This window comes from Phyllobates terribilis, unplaced genomic scaffold (genome assembly GCF_046119375.1).
Source record: "Phyllobates terribilis strain yellow unplaced genomic scaffold, ASM4611937v1 Scaffold_4__5_contigs__length_816908805, whole genome shotgun sequence".
NCBI lineage: Eukaryota > Metazoa > Chordata > Amphibia > Anura > Dendrobatidae > Phyllobates > Phyllobates terribilis.
In genome coordinates, this window is record NW_027362764.1 from 25,251,038 (window position 1) to 25,277,401 (window position 26,364).

Consider the following 26,364-nt stretch of genomic DNA (forward strand, 5'->3'; position numbering starts at 1 on the left):
GAGTAATATGTGAGGAGGGGGTGAGGACTGATTCATTTTGTAGTCGCGGAGCCCCTCTTTATTATGGGGCTGTGCCCTCCTGTATGTGGGGGGACTCTAGACCTTACATGGCGGGTTGGGAGTTTATGGTGTTTGAGGAGATTTATTGGGCCCTGGTGGAATAACATCACAGGAGGACACAGACCGGCGGGAGGGGATGAGAAGGATCCAGCAGTTCTAGGGTTAATGCTTTGAGATTTCTCAAGACCCTCATACACATGGGCACATATTCTGTACGGGAGAGGGGATAAGTGGTGGGAGGACGTCCCTAGTGCTGCTTATCTTGGGGAGAGTGGAGTAAATCGCCGGCACGAGGGAATCCTGACCGTGCGGTGCGCACTGTGAGAAGTCAGAAGTCTGCAGTCATCAAAGCAAAAGGTGGCTGCTGTGAAGACCCTAGAATATAAGACATATTTTCAGTTGTTTCACACTTTTTTGTTAAGTATATAATTCCACATGTGGTAATTCATAGTTTTGATGCCTTCAGTGTGAATGTACAATTTTCATAGTCAGGAAAATGCAGAAAAATCTTTAAATGAGAAGGTGTGTCCAAACTTTTGGTCTGTACTGTGTATATATATATATATATATATATATATATATATATATATATATATATATATATATATATATATATATATATATATATATATATATATATATATATATGTGTGTGTATAGGACTGTTTACCAGATATGATTGTTCAAAGAATACAGTGGGTACGGAAAGTATTCAGACCCCTTTACATTTTTTACTCTTTGCTTCATTGCAGCCATTTGGTAAATTCTAAAAGGTTAATTTTTAACTCAGTAAAGTCCACTCTGCTCCCCATCTTCACTGAAAAAAAAACAGAAATGTAGAAATTTTAGCAAATTTATTAAAAAAGAAAAACTGAAATATCACATGGTCATAAGTCTTCAGACCCTTTGCTCGGTATTCAGTAGAAGCCCCCTTTTGAGCTAGTACAGCCATGAGTCTTCTTGGGAATGATGCAACAAGTTTCTCACACCTGGATTTGGGGATCCCCGGCCATTCTTCCTTGCAGATCCTCTCCAGTTCCGGCAGGTTGGATGGTGAACGTTGGTGGACAGCCATTTTCAGGTCTCTCCAGAGATGCTCATTTGGGTTTAGGTCAGGGCTCTGGCTGGGCCAGTCAAGAATGGTCACAGAGTTGTTCTGAAGCCACTCCTTTGTTATTTTAGCTGTGTGCTTAGTGTCATTGTCTTGTTGGAAGGTGAACCTTCGGCCAAATCTGAGGTCCAGAGCACTCTGGAAGAGGCTTTCATCCAGGATATCTCTGTATTTGGACGCATTCATGTTTCCTTCAATTCCAACCAGTCATCCTGTCCCTGCAGCTGAAAAACACCCCCATAGCATGATGCTGCCACCACCATGTTTCACTGTTGGGATTGTATTGGGCAGGTGATGAGCAGTGCCTGGTTTACTCTACACATACCACTTAGAATTACCACTAAAAAGTTCTGTCTTCATCTCATCAGACCAGAGAATCTTATTTCTCATAGTCTGGGAGTCCTTCATGTGTTTTTGAGCAAACTCTATGCGGGCTTTCATATGTCTTGCACTGAGGAGAGGCTTCCGTCGGGCCACTCTGCCATAAAGACCTGACTGGTGGAGGGCTGCAGTGATAGTTGACTTTGTGGAAGTTTCTCCCATCTCCCTACTGCATCTCTGGAGCTCAGCCACAGTGATCTTGGGGTTCTTCTTTACCTCTCTCACCAAGGCTCTTCTCCCATGATTGCTCAGTTTGGCAGGACAGCCAGGTCTAGGAAGACTTCTGGTGGTCCCAAACTTCTTCCATTTAAGGATTATGGAGGCCACTGTGCTTTATGAACCTTGAGTAATGCAGAAATTCTTTGGTAACCTTGGCCAGATCTGTGCCTTGCCACAATTCTGTCTCTGAGCTCCTTGGGCAGTTCCTTTGAGCTCATGATTCTCATTTGGTCTGACATGCACTGTGAGCTGTGAGGTCTTATATAGACAGGTGTGCGCCTTTCCAAATCAAGTCCTATCAGTTTAATTAAACACAGCTGGACTCCAATGAAGGAGTAGAACCATCTCAAGGAGGATCACAATGAAATGGACAGCATGTGACTTAAATATGAGTGTCTGAGCAAAGGGTCTGAATACTTATGACCATGTGATATTTCAGTTTTTCTTTTGTAATAAATTGGCAAAAATTTCTACATTTCTGGTTTTTTTCAGTGAAGATGGGGTGCAGGGTGTACATTAATGAGAAAAAAAATGAACTTTTTAGAGTTTACCAAATGGCTGCAATGAAACAAAGAGTGAAAAATGTAAAGGGGTCTGAATACTTTCCGTACCCACTATCTTGATATTCTTATAAAAAAATGTAGAGGTTTATTCTCGGATTGTCCAATAAAAAGAATAATTTCAGCAGTTACATAAAATAGGTGAAATAGTTACAAAGAGATTCATTCATGAGTGTCCATCTTTCCCTGGATCCTGAATGTAGTTTCCGTCTGTCTTTGTTGAGCCCATATCCAGATGGACCATGTGTCCGGGCCCTGTCAGCTGTTTCCTCAGCATGGGGATCCTAGGACTGAGCTGTATAGTGTAGAATGGATAGAGAGAGACCCCTCCCTGTGTCTCACATGGGTTATATAGGCCCCTCATAGCACCTGTTCTTCTACATATGGTACTAACTACCCTGAGATAAATATACAAGAATAGCACATTGTAATGTCAGCGAAAAAACCTGGCATGAGCAATCTATGCACTTCAGAATTGAGAATAAAAATGAATAACCATAATTAATATTTAACACTTAGCCATAGCCGACTTCATTCCTTTCAGAAGATCTCTCAGGGGGGCTGCTATCAGCGCAAAGTTAGGGACAAATCTTTGATAGTAGCCCATGATGCCTAGAAATGCCCTGACCTGCTTCTTTGGGAGGGGATGTGACCCGCTCTGGATTGCCTCCACCTTATTTATTTGTGGTTTTATTTCACCTCTACCTACCATGTAACCCAGATACTTGACTTCCTCCATCCCCATAGCACATTTCTTTAGGTTGATGCTAAAGCCTGCCTTCCTTAGGACATCAAGTATGGCCTGAACTTTGCCAAGATGACTTCACAAGTCCTGGCTGAATAGGACGATGTCATCTAGTTAGGCCGCTGCGTACTTGTCAGGTGCTAAGATCCGGTCCATGGCTCTGTGGAAAGTGGCCGGAGCTCCATGCAACCCAAACAGCATCCTGACGTACCGATAACAATCGCCTAGTGTTGAGAAGGCAGTCTTCTCCTTGGCCTCTTTGGACATGGAAATTTGCCAGTATCCTTTTGTAAGGTCCAGGGTGGTGATGTACTGAGCCGTTCCAAGCCTTTCAATAAGTTCATCTACCATAGGCATTGGGTAGGTGTCGAATTTCGAGAACTCATTGAGCTTCCTGTATTCATTACTGAATCGCAATTCCCAATCTGGTTGTGGCACCAACACTTTGGGATTGGACTAGCCACTCTTGGATTCTTCAATGGTTCCTAGATTCAGCATTCGCTTCACCTCTTTCGAGATCACCTCTCTGCCGGCTTCTGGAATCCGATACGGTTTTAGATTGACGCGAACATGAGGCTCTGTGAGTACCTCATGCTCTATGACCTGAGTGAGGCCTACCAACTCAGAAAATAGGTCTTTATTCCGCTGCAACAGCTCCCGACATTGCTGCTTCTGTGAGCGGGACAAGGTTTCTGCCACCTTAACTTCTTCCATGCTGACTTCAGACTTGGCCACCAGACAAGGAGCTTCCACGGGTTCTCTGTCCTGCCACGGTTTAAGCAGTTTAACATAATAAATCTGGTAGAGTTTCCTCCTCCCTGGTTGATGGATTTTTTCGTTGACTTCACCAACTTTCTCTACCACTACAGAGGGGCCCTGCCACTTGGCCAGGAACTTGCTCTTCACCATGGGCACCGGCACAAGTACTCGATCCCCTGGGTTGAACTGTTGCACCATGGACTGTGCCTCCTGTGCCTTGAGGAGGTGCTCCTTTACAATAAGTATCACGTTGGCAATTTTCTCTTGCATCTATAGGATGTGGCCTCAGCTTCCCAGGACTCTTTTGCCACATCCAGGAGTCCTCTAGGGTGTCGACCATAGAGTAATTCAAACGTGAAGAAGCCTATGGAACCTTGGGGGACTTCCCTGATGGAGAATAACAGATAGGGAAGCAGACAGTCCCAGTCTCGGCCTTCCTTCTCCACTGCTTTCCTCAACTTAGCCTTCAAGGTTTTGTTAAACCTTTCTACCAGTCCGTCCATCTGGGGATGGTACACTGAGGTTCTGAGTTGTAAAATATGCAGGGTCTTGCACAATTCTCTCATGACCTTTGACATGAAGGGGGTCCTTTGATCAGTCAGTATCTCCTTCAGCAGACCAACACGCAAGAAGATATAGAGCCACTCCAGAGACATACACTTTGCAGAGGAATTTCTTAAGGGTACCGCCTCTGGGTACCGGGTAGCATAATCTAGGACCACCAATATATAAGTCTTCTTGCAGACTTCACCAAGGGCCCCACTAAATCCAATGCTCTGCGTTCGAAAGCAACCTCGATGATGGGCAATGGTACTAGGGGACTGCGGAAGTTGGACACTGGGGAGGTTAGCTGGCACGTGGGACAGGAATGATAAAAGCTCATAATTTCTCTGTAGCACCCAGGCTAGTAGTATATCTGGAGGATCCGTTCCAGGGTCTTATCTGCCCCCAGGTGACCCCCTACACATGGGAATGAGCCATGTCTAACACCTTGCATCTACAGGGGCCTGGCACCAGTAACTGCTCTATCACTTACCCCTTGGCTTCGTTACTCTATAAAGCAGATCCCCATTCATAGAAAAATGAAGGAACTGACTGTTGGTCCTCGGCTCCTGAGGCACCCCATTTAATACTGTCACATTTTCAAATGCCCTTCAGAGTTAAGTCACTGAGTTGGGCAGTTCCAAAGTTTCCCTCGGAGACCTCCAACTCAAGGATGTTGGCCTGAGGGGATGTTACCTCATCCTCATCGCCAATAAGCACACACTGGAAACTCGTCCACTATGACCTGCGGCAATGTTTCTTTAGGGGTGATCTGGCTGTTGACTGTGCAACCAGGCATCTGCACTTTCCCCCACATGTCCCAGGATAATGCAAAGTCCCGTCCGATTATTATGGGGTGCAACAAGTCCTTGACGACCCCCACTTCCGGAGAAGAGGCGCCGCAGTCCGTGCTTACATCCACCAGGGCCACAGAAGAGTTCTGAGCGTCCTTATGGATACATCGGAGGCATACCACCTTTCCAGGGACCAGCCAATGAGGAAGTGTGGCCCTTATCAGGGTCACCAAACTTCCTGAGTCCAACAGTCCAGTCACTCGCATCTGGTTTACGGACACTGAGCATCGCTGAGGGCCCTCGCCAGGTTGAGGAAGCGCGCTGCAGGTGGGATAGGCACAATAACAGCAACGACGGTCTATCCTGCAGGCTATTGGCTCAGAGTTCATGGGACACCGGGCGGGTATATGGTCAGGGGCATGACATCTCCAACAGAGGATGGAATGGGACTGATGGCCCGGTTGCGAATCAGATGCCTCCTGGGACTTTGGAGGCCTTACCAGTGTGGATTTAGTCCCCTTCTTTTGGGAGCCATCCTTCTTTGGGATCCCCAGAAAGGTGACCTTACCCCTGCCTGACCACCCAGTGAACCCTCTAACGCCTGGTGCCTCTCCAGTAGGCCTACCAAGTCGTCTGCATTTTGGGGATCTCCATGAGCAACCCAGGATTGAATCGGCTTGGGCACTGAGTGGATAAACCGATCCATGACCACTCTCTCGACCATCTGGGCTGGGGAACAAGTCTCTGGCTGCAGCCACTTCTGTACCAGGTGCAGAAAGTCAAACATTTGTGACCGGCAAGGTTTGTCCATGTGAAAGTCTCAGAGGTGGACCCGTTGTGCCCTGACTGCCAGGGTTATGCCCAGCCGAGCCAAGATCTCAGCCTTAAGTTTATCATACTTTTTGGCGTCTTGCAGGACCAGATCAGACTATGCCTTCTGTGGCTCCCCGGTCAGATATGGCGCAAGAACCTCCACCCACTGCTCCAGTGGCCGTCTCTCACGGTCTGCCACCCTCTCAAACATAGCCAGGAACGTCTTAATGTCATCCCCCGGAGTCATCTTTTGCAGCGCCCCTCTCGTGGTTTTCCTCACCGGGGTCTCGTGGCTTCGGCCTGGAGGCGATGCGGCTCCTCTGACACAGACGGCCTCTGTCAGGAGCGTCATCTGTCCCTGGTGCGGCTCTTGTGTTACTTGCTGCTGTACCTGGAATTGCTGCATCAATAGTTTCTTCGTCTTGCTGCTGCTGCAGATTCGCCTGCACCCGTTGTGTTATCAGCTCCTCCATGGTTGCAGGCTGCGCTTGTACCGCTACAGCTGCCGTCACCCAGGACATGCCGTTTCCAGATGGCAATCACCTGTCCGCTGGGATTTCTACCCTCATTCACAGAACCAATGTGAGGGATCGGCTCTGTGGTAGACGCTGGTTCACACACACGGATGCAGTTTATCGATTCTAACAAATGGGCGGTTTATTAAATGTCCATAAACCGGTCAGGATAACCCAACAAAGCCGCCTCTTCCAGGTACAAAACGTAGAACCGGACAAGAAATTATAATGACAAGTCCATATAGAATACGGCCTCAGCCGATTAAATGTCAGCGCTTTACTCTGACCCCAGCAGGGTGTGAGCAGCACCTACAAGACCTCCTCACCGCACACACAGACAGACAGAGTGAGACTGGACTGGAGGGAAGTGAGCAGCCGATCCCCCCCCCCCCCCCCCCCCCAGCTCTTTCACCTGCTTGTAAGTCTGGGCCCAATAAAATACCTCTCAGCACTATGTGTGCTGGAACCTGCTTCTCCAGGGCCTACATCACCGAGGCTTGGAACCTTGGGGACACAAACCTCCCATCCACGACCCGTCCAGCTGCCACCTTACAATATATACAGGACCCCGACACCTCAGTATATATACAGGACCCTGACACCTCAGTATATATACAGGACCCTGACACCTCAGTATATATACAGGACACTGACATCTCAGTATATATACAGGACACTGACACCTCAGTATATATACAGGACACTGACACCTCAGTATATATACAGGACACTGACATCTCAGTATATATACAGGACACTGACACCTCAGTATATATACAGGACCCTGACACCTCAGTATATATACAGGACCCTGACATCTCAGTATATATATACAGGACCCTGACACCTCAGTATATATACAGGACACTGACACCTCAGTATATATACAGGACACTGACATCTCAGTATATATACAGGACACTGACACCTCAGTATATATACAGGACACTGACATCTCAGTATATATACAGGACACTGACATCTCAGTATATATACAGGACACTGACATCTCAGTATATATATACAGGACCCTGACACCTCAGTATATATACAGGACACTGACACCTCAGTATATATACAGGACACTGACATCTCAGTATATATACAGGACACTGACACCTCACTATATATACAGGACACTGACATCTCAGTATATATACAGGACCCTGACACCTCAGTATATATACAGGACACTGACATCTCAGTATATATACAGGACACTGACACCTCAGTATATATACAGGACACTGACACCTCAGTATATATACAGGACACTGACACCTCAGTATATATACAGGACACTGACACCTCAGTATATATACAGGACACTGACATCTCAGTATATATATACAGGACCCTGACACCTCAGTATATATACAGGACACTGACACCTCAGTATATATACAGGACACTGACATCTCAGTATATATACAGGACACTGACATCTCAGTATATATATACAGGACCCTGACACCTCAGTATATATACAGGACACTGACACCTCAGTATATATACAGGACACTGACACCTCAGTATATATACAGGACACTGACATCTCAGTATATATATACAGGACCCTGACACCTCAGTATATATACAGGACACTGACATCTCAGTATATATACAGGACACTGACATCTCAGTATATATACAGGACACTGACATCTCAGTATATATATACAGGACCCTGACACCTCAGTATATATACAGGACACTGACACCTCAGTATATATACAGGACACTGACATCTCAGTATATATACAGGACACTGACACCTCACTATATATACAGGACACTGACATCTCAGTATATATACAGGACCCTGACACCTCAGTATATATACAGGACACTGACACCTCAGTATATATACAGGACACTGACATCTCAGTATATATACAGGACACTGACACCTCACTATATATACAGGACACTGACATCTCAGTATATATACAGGACCCTGACACCTCAGTATATATACAGGACACTGACATCTCAGTATATATACAGGACACTGACACCTCAGTATATATACAGGACACTGACACCTCAGTATATATACAGGACACTGACACCTCAGTATATATACAGGACACTGACACCTCAGTATATATAGAGAACACTGACATCTCAGTATATATACAGGACCCTGACACCTCACTATATATACAGGACACTGACATCTCAGTATATATACAGGACCCTGACACCTCAGTATATATACAGGACCCTGACACCTCAGTATATATACAGGACACTGACACCTCAGTATATATACAGGACACCTCAGTATATATACAGGACACCTCAGTATATATAGAGGACACTGACACCTCAGTATATATACAGGACACCTCAGTATATATAGAGGACACTGACATCTCAGTATATATACAGGACACTGACACCTCAGTATATATACAGGACACCTCAGTATATATAGAGGACACTGACACCTCAGTATATATACAGGACACCTCAGTATATATAGAGGACACTGACACCTCAGTATATATACAGGACACCTCAGTATATATAGAGGACACTGACATCTCAGTATATATACAGGACACTGACATCTCAGTATATATACAGGACCCTGACACCTCAGTATATATACAGGACACTGACACCTCAGTATATATACAGGACACTGACACCTCAGTATATATACAGGACCCTGACACCTCAGTATATATACAGGACACTGACACCTCAGTATATATACAGGACACCTCAGTATATATACAGGACACCTCAGTATATATAGAGGACACTGACATCTCAGTATATATACAGGACACTGACATCTCAGTATATATACAGGACCCTGACACCTCAGTATATATACAGGACACTGACACCTCAGTATATATACAGGACCCTGACACCTCAGTATATATACAGGACACTGACACCTCAGTATATATACAGGACACCTCAGTATATATACAGGACACCTCAGTATATATAGAGGACACTGACACCTCAGTATATATACAGGACACCTCAGTATATATAGAGGACACTGACATCTCAGTATATATACAGGACACTGACACCTCAGTATATATACAGGACACTGACACCTCAGTATATATACAGGACACTGACACCTCAGTATATATACAGGACACTGACACCTCAGTATATATACAGGACACTGACATCTCAGTATATATACAGGACACTGACATCTCAGTATATATACAGGACCCTGACACCTCAGTATATATACAGGACCCTGACACCTCAGTATATATACAGGACCCTGACACCTCAGTATATATACAGGACACTGACACCTCAGTATATATACAGGACACTGACACCTCAGTATATATACAGGACACTGACACCTCAGTATATATACAAGACACTGACACCTCAGTATATATACAGGACCCCGACACCTCAGTATATATACAGGACCCCGACACCTCAGTATATATACAAGACACTGACACCTCAGTATATATACAGGACCCCGACACCTCAGTATATATACAGGACCCTGACACCTCAGTATATATACAGGACCCTGACACCTCAGTATATATATACAGGACCCTGACACCTCAGTATATATACAGGACACTGACACCTCAGTATATATACAGGACACTGACACCTCAGTATATATACAGGACACTGACACCTCAGTATATATACAGGACACTGACACCTCAGTATATATACAAGACACTGACACCTCAGTATATATACAGGACCCCGACACCTCAGTATATATACAGGACCCCGACACCTCAGTATATATACAGGACACTGACACCTCAGTATATATACAGGACACTGACATCTCAGTATATATACAAGACACTGCCACCTCAGTATATATACAGGACACTGCCACATCAGTATATATACAGGACCCTGACACCTCAGTATATATATACAGGACCCTGACACCTCAGTGTATATATACAGGACCCTGACACCTCAGTGTATATATACAGGACCCTGACATCTCAGTGTATATACAGGACCCTGACACCTCAGTATATATACAGGACCCTGACATCTCAGTATATATACAGGACACTGACACCTCAGTATATGTACAGGACACTGACACCTCAGTATATATATACAGGACACTGACACCTCAGTATATATACAGGACACTGACACCTCAGTATATATATACAGGACCCTGACACCTCAGTATATATACAGGACCCCGACACCTCAGTATTTATACAGGACACTGACACCTCAGTATATATACATGACCCTCACACCTCAGTATATATATACATGACCCTCACACCTCAGTATATATACAGGACACTGACATCTCAGTGTATATATACAGGACACTGACACCTCAGTATATATACAGGACACTGACACCTCAGTATATATACAGGACACTGACACCTCAGTATATATACAGGACCCTGACACCTCAGTATATATACAGGACCCTGACACCTCAGTATATATACAGGACCCTGACACCTCAGTATATATACAGGACCCTGACACCTCAGTATATATACAGGACCCTGACACCTCAGTATATATACAGGACACTGACACCTCAGTATATATACAGGACACTGACACCTCAGTATATATACAGGACACTGACATCTCAGTATATATACAGGACACTGACATCTCAGTATATATACAGGACACTGACACCTCAGTATATATACAGGACACTGACACCTCAGTATATATACAGGACACTGACACCTCAGTATATATACAGGACACTGACACCTCAGTATATATACAGGACACTGACACCTCAGTATATATACAGGACACTGACACCTCAGTATATATACAGGACACTGACACCTCAGTATATATACAGGACACTGACATCTCAGTGTATATATACAGGACCCTGACACCTCAGTATATATACAGGACCCTGACACCTCAGTATATATACAGGACACTGACATCTCAGTATATATATACAGGACCCTGACACCTCAGTATATATATACAGGACACTGACACCTCAGTATATATACAGGACACTGACACCTCAGTATATATATACAGGACCCTGACACCTCAGTATATATATACAGGACACTGACACCTCAGTATATATACAGGACACTGACACCTCAGTATATATACAGGACCCTGACACCTCAGTATATATATACAGGACCCTGACACCTCAGTATATATATACAGGACCCTGACACCTCAGTATATATACAGGACACTGACACCTCAGTATATATACAGGACCCTGACACCTCAGTATATATACAGGACCCTGACACCTCAGTATATATACAGGACACTGACACCTCAGTATATATACAGGACACTGACACCTCAGTATATATATACAGGACACTGACACCTCAGTATATATACAGGACACTGACACCTCAGTATATATACAGGACCCTGACACCTCAGTATATATACAGGACACTGACACCTCAGTATATATATACAGGACACTGACACCTCAGTATATATACAGGACCCTGACACCTCAGTATATATACAGGACCCTGACACCTCAGTATATATACAGGACACTGACACCTCAGTATATATATACAGGACACTGACACCTCAGTATATATACAGGACCCTGACACCTCAGTATATATACAGGACACTGACACCTCAGTATATATACAGGACCCTGACATCTCAGTATATATATATACACAGGACACTGACACCTCAGTATATATACAGGACCCTGACACCTCAGTATATATACAGGACCCTGACACCTCAGTATATATACAGGACCCTGACACCTCAGTATATATACAGGACCCTGACACCTCAGTATATATACAGGACCCTGACACCTCAGTATATATACAGGACACTGACACCTCAGTATATATACAGGACACTGACATCTCAGTGTATATATACAGAACCCTGACACCTCAGTATATATACAGGACACTGACACCTCAGTATATATACAGGACACTGACATCTCAGTGTATATATACAGGACCCTGACACCTCAGTATATATACAGGACACTGACACCTCAGTATATATACAGGACACTGACACCTCAGTATATATATACAGGACCCTGACATCTCAGTGTATATATACAGGACCCTGACACCTCAGTATATATACAGGACCCTGACACCTCAGTATATATACAGGACACTGACACCTCAGTATATATACAGGACACTGACATCTCAGTGTATATATACAGGACCCTGACATCTCAGTGTATATATACAGGACACTGACACCTCAGTATATATACAGGACACTGACACCTCAGTATATATACAGGACACTGACACCTCAGTATATATACAGGACACTGACACCTCAGTATATATACAGGAACCTGACATCTCAGTATATATACAGGACCCTGACATCTCAGTATATATAGAGGACACTGACACCTCAGTATATATACAGGACCCTGACATCTCAGTGTATATATACAGGACACTGACACCTCAGTATATATACAGGACACTGACACCTCAGTATATATACAGGACCCTGACATCTCAGTATATATATACAGGACCCTGACATCTCAGTATATATACAGGACACTGACACCTCAGTATATATACAGGACCCTGACATCTCAGTATATATATACAGGACCCTGACATCTCAGTATATATACAGGACACTGACATCTCAGTATATATACAGGACACTGACATCTCAGTATATATACAGGACCCTGACATCTCAGTATATATACAGGACCCTGACATCTCAGTATATATACAGGACCCTGACACCTCAGTATATATACAGGACACTGACACCTCAGTATATATACAGGACACTGACACCTCAGTATATATACAGGACACTGACACCTCAGTATATATACAGGACACTGACACCTCAGTATATATACAGGACACTGACACCTCAGTATATATACAGGACCCTGACATCTCAGTATATATACAGGACCCTGACATCTCAGTATATATACAGGACCCTGACATCTCAGTATATATACAGGACCCTGACATCTCAGTATATATACAGGACACTGACATCTCAGTATATATATACAGGACCCTGACATCTCAGTATATATACAGGACACTGACATCTCAGTATATATACAGGACCCTGACATCTCAGTATATATACAGGACCCTGACACCTCAGTATATATACAGGACACTGACACCTCAGTATATATACAGGACACTGACACCTCAGTATATATACAGGACACTGACACCTCAGTATATATACAGGACACTGACACCTCAGTATATATACAGGACACTGACACCTCAGTATATATACAGGACACTGACACCTCAGTATATATACAGGACCCTGACATCTCAGTATATATACAGGACCCTGACATCTCAGTATATATACAGGACCCTGACATCTCAGTATATATACAGGACCCTGACATCTCAGTATATATACAGGACACTGACATCTCAGTATATATACAGGACCCTGACATCTCAGTATATATACAGGACACTGACATCTCAGTATATATACAGGACCCTGACATCTCAGTATATATACAGGACCCTGACATCTCAGTATATATACAGGACCCTGACACCTCAGTATATATACAGGACACTGACACCTCAGTATATATACAGGACACTGACACCTCAGTATATATATACAGGACACTGACACCTCAGTATATATATACAGGACACTGACATCTCAGTATATATACAGGACACTGACACCTCAGTATATATATACAGGACACTGACACCTCAGTATATATATACAGGACACTGACACCACAGTATATATACAGGACACTGACACCTCAGTATATATACAGGACACTGACACCTCAGTATATATATACAGGACACTGACACCTCAGTATATATATACAGGACACTGACACCTCAGTATATATATACAGGACACTGACACCACAGTATATATACAGGACCCTGACATCTCAGTATATATACAGGACCCTGACATCTCAGTATATATACAGGACCCTGACATCTCAGTATATATACAGGACCCTGACATCTCAGTATATATACAGGACACTGACATCTCAGTATATATACAGGACCCTGACATCTCAGTATATATACAGGACACTGACATCTCAGTATATATACAGGACCCTGACACCTCAGTATATATATACAGGACACTGACACCTCAGTATATATATACAGGACACTGACATCTCAGTATATATACAGGACACTGACACCTCAGTATATATACAGGACACTGACACCTCAGTATATATACAGGACACTGACACCTCAGTATATATATACAGGACACTGACACCTCAGTATATATATACAGGACACTGACATCTCAGTATATATACAGGACACTGACACCTCAGTATATATACAGGACACTGACACCTCAGTATATATACAGGACCCTGACATCTCAGTATATATACAGGACCCTGACATCTCAGTATATATACAGGACACTGACATCTCAGTATATATACAGGACACTGACACCTCAGTATATATACAGGACACTGACACCTCAGTATATATACAGGACCCTGACATCTCAGTATATATACAGGACCCTGACACCTCAGTATATATATACAGGACACTGACACCTCAGTATATATATACAGGACCCTGACATCTCAGTGTATATATACAGGACCCTGACACCTCAGTATATATATACAGGACACTGACACCTTAGTATATATATACAGGACACTGACACCTTAGTATATATATACAGGACACTGACACCTCAGTATATATACAGGACACTGACACCTCAGTATATATACAGGACACTGACATCTCAGTATATATACAGGACACTGACACCTCAGTATATATATACAGGACACTGACACCTCAGTATATATATACAGGACACTGACACCTCAGTATATATACAGGACACTGACACCTCAGTATATATACAGGACACTGACACCTCAGTATATATACAGGACACTGACATCTCAGTATATATACAGGACACTGACACCTCAGTATATATACAGGACCCTGACACCTCAGTATATATACAGGACACTGACACCTCAGTATATATACAGGACACTGACATCTCAGTATATATACAGGACACTGACACCTCAGTATATATACAGGACACTGACACCTCAGTATATATACAGGACACTGACACCTCAGTATATATACAGGACACTGACATCTCAGTATATATACAGGACACTGACACCTCAGTATATATACAGGACCCTGACACCTCAGTATATATACAGGACACTGACATCTCAGTATATATACAGGACACTGACACCTCAGTATATATACAGGACACTGACATCTCAGTATATATACAGGACACTGACACCTCAGTATATATACAGGACCCTGACACCTCAGTATATATACAGGACACTGACATCTCAGTATATATACAGGACCCTGACACCTCAGTATATATACAGGACACTGACACCTCAGTATATATACAGGACACTGACACCTCAGTATATATACAGGACCCTGACATCTCAGTATATATACAGGACCCTGACACCTCAGTATATATATACAGGACACTGACACCTCAGTATATATATACAGGACCCTGACATCTCAGTGTATATATACAGGACCCTGACACCTCAGTATATATATACAGGACACTGACACCTTAGTATATATATACAGGACACTGACACCTTAGTATATATATACAGGACACTGACACCTCAGTATATATACAGGACACTGACACCTCAGTATATATACAGGACACTGACATCTCAGTATATATACAGGACACTGACACCTCAGTATATATATACAGGACACTGACACCTCAGTATATATATACAGGACACTGACACCTCAGTATATATACAGGACACTGACACCTCAGTATATATACAGGACACTGACACCTCAGTATATATACAGGACACTGACATCTCAGTATATATACAGGACACTGACACCTCAGTATATATACAGGACCCTGACACCTCAGTATATATACAGGACACTGACACCTCAGTATATATACAGGACACTGACATCTCAGTATATATACAGGACACTGACACCTCAGTATATATACAGGACACTGACACCTCAGTATATATACAGGACACTGACACCTCAGTATATATACAGGACACTGACATCTCAGTATATATACAGGACACTGACACCTCAGTATATATACAGGACCCTGACACCTCAGTATATATACAGGACACTGACATCTCAGTATATATACAGGACACTGACACCTCAGTATATATATACAGGACACTGACACCTCAGTATATATATACAGGACACTGACACCTCAGTATATATACAGGACACTGACACCTCAGTATATATACAGGACACTGACATCTCAGTATATATACAGGACACTGACACCTCAGTATATATACAGGACCCTGACACCTCAGTATATATACAGGACACTGACACCTCAGTATATATATACAGGACACTGACACCTCAGTATATATACAGGACACTGACACCTCAGTATATATACAGGACACTGACACCTCAGTATATATATACAGGACACTGACACCTCAGTATATATATACAGGACACTGACACCTCAGTGTATATATACAGGACCCTGACATCTCAGTATATATACAGGACCCTGACATCTCAGTATATATACAGGACCCTGACACCTCAGTATATATACAGGACCCTGACACCTCAGTATATATATATACAGGACCCTGACACCTCAGTATATATATACTGGACACTGACACCTCAGTATATATACAGGACCCTGACACCTCAGTATATATATATACAGGACCCTGACACCTCAGTATATATACAGGACACTGACACCTCAGTATATATACAGGACCCTGACACCTCAGTATATATACAGGACACTGACACCTCAGTATATATATACAGGACACTGACACCTCAGTATATATACAGGACCCTGACACCTCAGTATATATACAGGACCCTGACATCTCAGTATATATACAGGACACTGACACCTCAGTATATATATATACAGGACACTGACACCTCAGTATATATACAGGACACTGACACCTCAGTATATATACAGGACACTGACACCTCAGTATATATACAGGACACTGACATCTCAGTATATATACAGGACACTGACATCTCAGTATATATATACAGGACACTGACACCTCAGTATATATACAGGACCCTGACACCTCAGTATATATACAGGACCCTGACACCTCAGTATATATACAGGACCCTGACACCTCAGAATATATATACAGGACCCTGACACCTCAGTATATATACAGGACACTGACATCTCAGTGTATATATACAGGACCCTGACACCTCAGTATATATACAGGACACTGACACCTCAGTATATATACAGGACCCTGACATCTCAGTATATATACAGGACACTGACACCTCAGTATATATATACAGGACACTGACACCTTAGTATATATATACAGGACACTGACACCTCAGTATATATACAGGACACTGACACCTCAGTATATATATACAGGACCCTGACATCTCAGTGTATATATACAGGACCCTGACACCTCAGTATATATATACAGGACACTGACACCTTAGTATATATATACAGGACACTGACACCTCAGTATATATACAGGACACTGACACCTCAGTATATATATACAGGACACTGACACCTCAGTATATATATACTGGACACTGACACCTCAGTATATATACAGGACCCTGACAACTCAGTATATATACAGGACCCTGACATCTCAGTATATATACAGGACCCTGACATCTCAGTATATATACAGGACCCTGACACCTCAGTATATATACAGGACCCTGACACCTCAGTATATATATACAGGACCCTGACACCTCAGTATATATATACTGGACACTGACACCTCAGTATATATACAGGACACTGACACCTCAGTATATATACAGGACCCTGACAACTCAGTATATATACAGGACCCTGACATCTCAGTATATATACAGGACCCTGACACCTCAGTATATATATACAGGACACTGACACCTCAGTATATATATACAGGACCCTGACAACTCAGTATATATACAGGACCCTGACATCTCAGTATATATACAGGACCCTGACACCTCAGTATATATATACTGGACACTGACACCTCAGTATATATATACAGGACACTGACACCTCAGTATATATATACTGGACACTGACACCTCAGTATATATATACAGGACCCTGACACCTCAGTATATATATACAGGACCCTGACACCTCAGTATATATATACTGGACACTGACACCTCAGTATATATATACAGGACACTGACACCTCAGTATATATACAGGACCCTGACATCTCAGTATATATACAGGACCCTGACATCTCAGTATATATACAGGACCCTGACATCTCAGTATATATACAGGACCCTGACACCTCAGTATATATACAGGACCCTGACACCTCAGTATATATACAGGACCCTGACACCTCAGTATATATATACAGGACCCTGACACCTCAGTATATATATACTGGACACTGACACCTCAGTATATATACAGGACACTGACACCTCAGTATATATACAGGACCCTGACACCTCAGTATATATACTGGACCCTGACACCTCAGTATATATATACAGGACACTGACACCTCAGTATATCTATACAGGACCCTGACACCTCAGTATATATACAGGACCCTGACACCTCAGTATATATACAGGACCCTGACACCTCAGTATATATACAGGACACTGACACCTCAGTATATATACAGGACCCTGACACCTCAGTATATATACAGGACACTGACATCTCAGTATATATACAGGACACTGACATCTCAGTATATATACAGGACACTGACACCTCAGTATATATATACAGGACACTGACACCTCAGTATATATATACAGGACACTGACACCTCAGTATATATACAGGACACTGACACCTCAGTATATATACAGGACCCTGACACCTCAGTATATATATACAGGACCCTGACACCTCAGTATATATATACAGGACCCTGACACCTCAGTATATATATACAGGACCCTGACACCTCAGTATATATATACAGGACCCTGACACCTCAGTATATATACAGGACCCTGACACCTCAGTATATATACAGGACACTGACATCTCAGTATATATACAGGACACTGACACTTCAGCATATATACAAGACCCTGACACCTTTTAAAAATGAGATTCTCAAAGCACAATCGTTAACAATCCCGAAAAGTAGGAAGAATGGGAAGCATTTAAGGAAACCAGGATGGATGAGCACAGAACTTAAACACATGCTAAAAAGAAAGAAAGAAATGTTTTTTAAATGGAAAGAGGGAGGCATATCTAAAGAAGATTATAATGCAGTCTGCAGATCCTGCAGGGCACGTATCAGGTTAGCTAAAGCTGACAATGAATTAAGGCTTGCAAGAGATGTCAAAAGCAATAAAAATGGATTTTGGGGGTATGTCAAAAGTAAAAGAAAAGTCAAAGATGCTATAGGATTTTTACAGGATGAAAATGGAGAAATGGTAAGAGAGGATGTTGAGAAGGCCAAACTTTTTAATTCCTATTTTGCATCTGTTTTCTCTCAGAAAGAAAATGTAACATCAACTGATCTTCACTGTCCTTTTAAAGGAATAGAGGAATCCAAGTTATCTGTAAACCGAAAGATTGTGAGGGAATATTTAGCTAACATAAATGAGTTCAAGTCTCCAGGTCCAGATGAATTACACCCCAGAGTACTGAAGGAGATCGTAGAAGAAATTTTAGAACCACTCTCCATAATCTTTGAAAATTCTTGGAGAACAGGAGAAGTCCCAGAAGACTGGAGAAGAGCAAATGTTGTTCCTATCTTCAAAAAGGGGAAGAAGGTGGACCCAGGGAACTATAGGCCGGTGAGTCTGACTTCTATACCAGGAAAGATCTTTGAACAAATTATTAAACAACATGTATGTAAGTACATGGATAAGAATGAAGTGATTAACCAGAGTCAGCATGGGTTTGTAACTAACAAGTCATGTCAGACTAACTTAATTTCCTTCTATGACAGAATCACTGACTGGGTGGATCAGGGAAATGCTGTAGATATAGTATATCTTGACTTCAGCAAAGCATTTGAAAAAGTATCTCACACCATCCTTATTGAAAAAATGACCAAGTATGCAATGGACCAGGCAACTGTTAGGTGGATTCATAACTGGCTTAGTGATCGGACTCAAAGGGTGGTTGTAAATGGCTTCACATCCAGCTGGATGAATGTCTCAAGTGGGGTACCACAGGGCTCCGTCCTGGGACCTGTATTGTTCAACATCTTTATCAATGATTTAGATGAAGGAATTGAGGGTAAGCTGATTAAATTTGCTGATGACACAAAGCTAGGAGGGATAGCTAATACTAGAGAAGAGAGAGAGAGGATTCAAAAAGACCTAAATAAACTGGAGCAGTGGGCAGCAACCAACAGAATGTTTTTTAACAGGGAAAAATGCAAAGTACTACATCTGGGCAATAAAAATGAAAAAAGCATATACAGAATGGGAGGAATAGAGCTAAGCAACAGTACATGTGAAAAAGACTTAGGTATACTAATAGATCATAGACTGAACATGAGTCAACAGTGTGATGCAGCAGCAAAAAAGGCAAATACAATTCTGGGATGTATTAACAGAAGCATACAGTCTAGATCACGTGAAGTCATTATCGGTCTTTACTCCTCTTTGGTCAGACCTCATCTGGAATACTGTGTACAGTTTTGGGCACCACATTTTAAAAAAGACATAGACAAACTGGAGCAAGTTCAGAGAAGAGCGACCAGAATGGTGACTGGTCTGCAAACCATGTCCTATGAGGAACGGTTGCAGGATTTGGGAATGTTTAGCTGCAAAAAAGAAGACTGAGAGGAGACTTAATAGCTGTCTACAAATATGTCAAGGGCTGTCACATTGTAGAAGGATCATCTTTATTCTCATTTGCACAAGGAAAGACTAGAAGCAATGGGATGAAACTAAATGGGAGGAGACACAGATTAGATATTAGAAAAAACTTTTTGACAGTTAGGGTGATTAATGAGTGGAACAGGCGGCCACGAGAGGTGGTGAGTTCCCCTTCAATGGACGTCTTCAAACAGAGGCTGGACAGACATCTGTCTGAGATGATCTAGTGAATCCTGCTTTGAGCCGGGGGTTGGACCAGATGACCCAGGAGGTCCCTTCCAACTCTACCATTCTATGATTCTATGATTCTACCTCAGTATATATACAAGACCCTGACACCTCAGTATATATATACAGGACCCTGACACCTCAGTATATATATAAGACCCTGACACCTCAGTATATATATACAGGACCCTGACACCTCAGTATATATACAGGACACTGACACCTCAGTATATATACAGGACACTGACACCTCAGTATATATACAGGACCCTGACATCTCAGTATATATACAGGACCCTGACACCTCAGTATATATACAGGACCCTGACACCTCAGTATATATATACAGGACCCTGACACCTCAGTATATATATACAGGACCCTGACACCTCAGTATATATACAGGACACTGACACCTCAGTATATATACAGGACCCTGACACCTCAGTATATATACAGGACACTGACACCTCAGTATATATACAGGACCCTGACACCTCAGTATATATATACAGGACCCTGACACCTCAGTATATATACAGGACACTGACACCTCAGTATATATACAGGACACTGACATCTCAGTATATATACAGGACACTGACACCTCAGTATATATACAGGACCCTGACACCTCAGTATATATACAGGACCCTGACACCTCAGTATATATACAGGACCCTGACATCTCAGTATATATACAGGACACTGACACCTCAGTATATATACAGGACCCTGACACCTCAGTATATATACAGGACACTGACACCTCAGTATATATACAGGACCCTGACACCTCAGTATATATACAGGACCCTGACACCTCAGTATATATACAGGACCCTGACATCTCAGTATATATACAGGACACTGACACCTCAGTATATATACAGGACACTGACATCTCAGTATATATACAGGACCCTGACACCTCAGTATATATACAGGACCCTGACACCTCAGTATATATATACAGGACCCTGACACCTCAGTATATATATACTGGACACTGACACCTCAGTATATATACAGGACACTGACACCTCAGTATATATACAGGACCCTGACACCTCAGTATATATACAGGACCCTGACACCTCAGTATATATATACAGGACACTGACACCTCAGTATATCTATACAGGACCCTGACACCTCAGTATATATACAGGACCCTGACACCTCAGTATATATACAGGACCCTGACACCTCAGTATATATACAGGACACTGACACCTCAGTATATATACAGGACCCTGACACCTCAGTATATATACAGGACACTGACATCTCAGTATATATACAGGACACTGACATCTCAGTATATATACAGGACACTGACACCTCAGTATATATATACAGGACACTGACACCTCAGTATATATATACAGGACACTGACACCTCAGTATATATATACAGGACACTGACACCTCAGTATATATATACAGGACACTGACACCTCAGTATATATACAGGACACTGACACCTCAGTATATATACAGGACACTGACACCTCAGTATATATATACAGGACCCTGACACCTCAGTATATATATACAGGACCCTGACACCTCAGTATATATATACAGGACCCTGACACCTCAGTATATATATACAGGACCCTGACACCTCAGTATATATACAGGACCCTGACACCTCAGTATATATACAGGACACTGACATCTCAGTATATATACAGGACACTGACACTTCAGCATATATACAAGACCCTGACACCTTTTAAAAATGAGATTCTCAAAGCACAATCGTTAACAATCCCGAAAAGTAGGAAGAATGGGAAGCATTTAAGGAAACCAGGATGGATGAGCACAGAACTTAAACACATGCTAAAAAGAAAGAAAGAAATGTTTATTAAATGGAAAGAGGGAGGCATATCTAAAGAAGATTATAATGCAGTCTGCAGATCCTGCAGGGCACGTATCAGGTTAGCTAAAGCTGACAATGAATTAAGGCTTGCAAGAGATGTCAAAAGCAATAAAAATGGATTTTGGGGGTATGTCAAAAGTAAAAGAAAAGTCAAAGATGCTATAGGATTTTTACAGGATGAAAATGGAGAAATGGTAAGAGAGGATGTTGAGAAGGCCAAACTTTTTAATTCCTATTTTGCATCTGTTTTCTCTCAGAAAGAAAATGTAACATCAACTGATCTTCACTGTCCTTTTAAAGGAATAGAGGAATCCAAGTTATCTGTAAACCGAAAGATTGTGAGGGAATATTTAGCTAACATAAATGAGTTCAAGTCTCCAGGTCCAGATGAATTACACCCCAGAGTACTGAAGGAGATCGTAGAAGAAATTTTAGAACCACTCTCCATAATCTTTGAAAATTCTTGGAGAACAGGAGAAGTCCCAGAAGACTGGAGAAGAGCAAATGTTGTTCCTATCTTCAAAAAGGGGAAGAAGGTGGACCCAGGGAACTATAGGCCGGTGAGTCTGACTTCTATACCAGGAAAGATCTTTGAACAAATTATTAAACAACATGTATGTAAGTACATGGATAAGAATGAAGTGATTAACCAGAGTCAGCATGGGTTTGTAACTAACAAGTCATGTCAGACTAACTTAATTTCCTTCTATGACAGAATCACTGACTGGGTGGATCAGGGAAATGCTGTAGATATAGTATATCTTGACTTCAGCAAAGCATTTGAAAAAGTATCTCACACCATCCTTATTGAAAAAATGACCAAGTATGCAATGGACCAGGCAACTGTTAGGTGGATTCATAACTGGCTTAGTGATCGGACTCAAAGGGTGGTTGTAAATGGCTTCACATCCAGCTGGATGAATGTCTCAAGTGGGGTACCACAGGGCTCCGTCCTGGGACCTGTATTGTTCAACATCTTTATCAATGATTTAGATGAAGGAATTGAGGGTAAGCTGATTAAATTTGCTGATGACACAAAGCTAGGAGGGATAGCTAATACTAGAGAAGAGAGAGAGAGGATTCAAAAAGACCTAAATAAACTGGAGCAGTGGGCAGCAACCAACAGAATGGTTTTTAACAGGGAAAAATGCAAAGTACTACATCTGGGCAATAAAAATGAAAAAAGCATATACAGAATGGGAGGAATAGAGCTAAGCAACAGTACATGTGAAAAAGACTTAGGTATACTAATAGATCATAGACTGAACATGAGTCAACAGTGTGATGCAGCAGCAAAAAAGGCAAATACAATTCTGGGATGTATTAACAGAAGCATAGAGTCTAGATCACGTGAAGTCATTATCGGTCTTTACTCCTCTTTGGTCAGACCTCATCTGGAATACTGTGTACAGTTTTGGGCACCACATTTTAAAAAAGACATAGACAAACTGGAGCAAGTTCAGAGAAGAGCGACCAGAATGGTGACTGGTCTGCAAACCATGTCCTATGAGGAACGGTTGCAGGATTTCGGAATGTTTAGCTGCAAAAAAGAAGACTGAGAGGAGACTTAATAGCTGTCTACAAATATGTCAAGGGCTGTCACATTGTAGAAGGATCATCTTTATTCTCATTTGCACAAGGAAAGACTAGAAGCAATGGGATGAAACTAAATGGGAGGAGACACAGATTAGATATTAGAAAAAACTTTTTGACAGTTAGGGTGATTAATGAGTGGAACAGGCTGCCACGAGAGGTGGTGAGTTCCCCTTCAATGGACGTCTTCAAACAGAGGCTGGACAGACATCTGTCTGAGATGATCTAGTGAATCCTGCTTTGAGCAGGGGGTTGGACCAGATGACCCAGGAGGTCCCTTCCAACTCTACCATTCTATGATTCTATGATTCTACCTCAGTATATATACAAGACCCTGACACCTCAGTATATATATACAGGACCCTGACACCTCAGTATATATACAGGACCCTGACACCTCAGTATATATACAGGACCCTGACACCTCAGTATATATACAGGACCCTGACACCTCAGTATATATACAGGACCCTGACACCTCAGTATATATACAGGACCCTGACACCTCAGTATATATACAGGACACTGACACCTCACTATATATACCGGACACTGACACCTCAGTATATATATATATATACAGGACACTGACACCTCAGTATATATACAGGACCCTGACACCTCAGTATATATATATATATATACAGGACACTGACACCTCAGTATATATATACAGGACCCTGACACCTCAGTATATATACAAGACCCTGACACCTCAGTATATATATACAGGACCCTGACACCTCAGTATATATACAGGACACTGACACCTCAGTATATATATACAGGACCCTGACACCTCAGTATATATACAGGACCCTGACATCTCAGTATATATACAGGACCCTGACACCTCAGTATATATACAGGACCCTGACACCTCAGTATATATATACAGGACCCTGACACCTCAGTATATATATACAGGACCCTGACACCTCAGTATATATACAGGACACTGACACCTCAGTATATATACAGGACACTGACATCTCAGTATATATACAGGACACTGACACCAGAGTATATATACAGGACACTGACACCTCAGTATATATACAGGACCCTGACACCTCAGTATATATACAGGACACTGACACCTCAGTATATATACAGGACACTGACACCAGAGTATATATACAGGACACTGACACCTCAGTATATATACAGGACCCTGACACCTCAGTATATATACAGGACCCTGACA

The 26,364-nt window shown here is 42.3% G+C and overlaps 1 protein-coding gene across 1 annotated transcript in view; it reads left to right on the forward strand.

Annotated features, from left to right (window-relative positions):
• The window catches only part of LOC141264605 (uncharacterized), a 69,741-nt gene that overhangs the window by 20,249 nt on the left and 23,128 nt on the right, over window positions 1-26,364 (forward strand). The window contains exons 4-5 of the mRNA XM_073676883.1: window positions 20,111-20,413; window positions 23,822-24,218. Coding sequence (XP_073532984.1) covers window positions 20,111-20,413; window positions 23,822-24,218 — 700 coding nt within the window. The remainder of the gene's footprint in view (window positions 1-20,110; window positions 20,414-23,821; window positions 24,219-26,364) is intronic.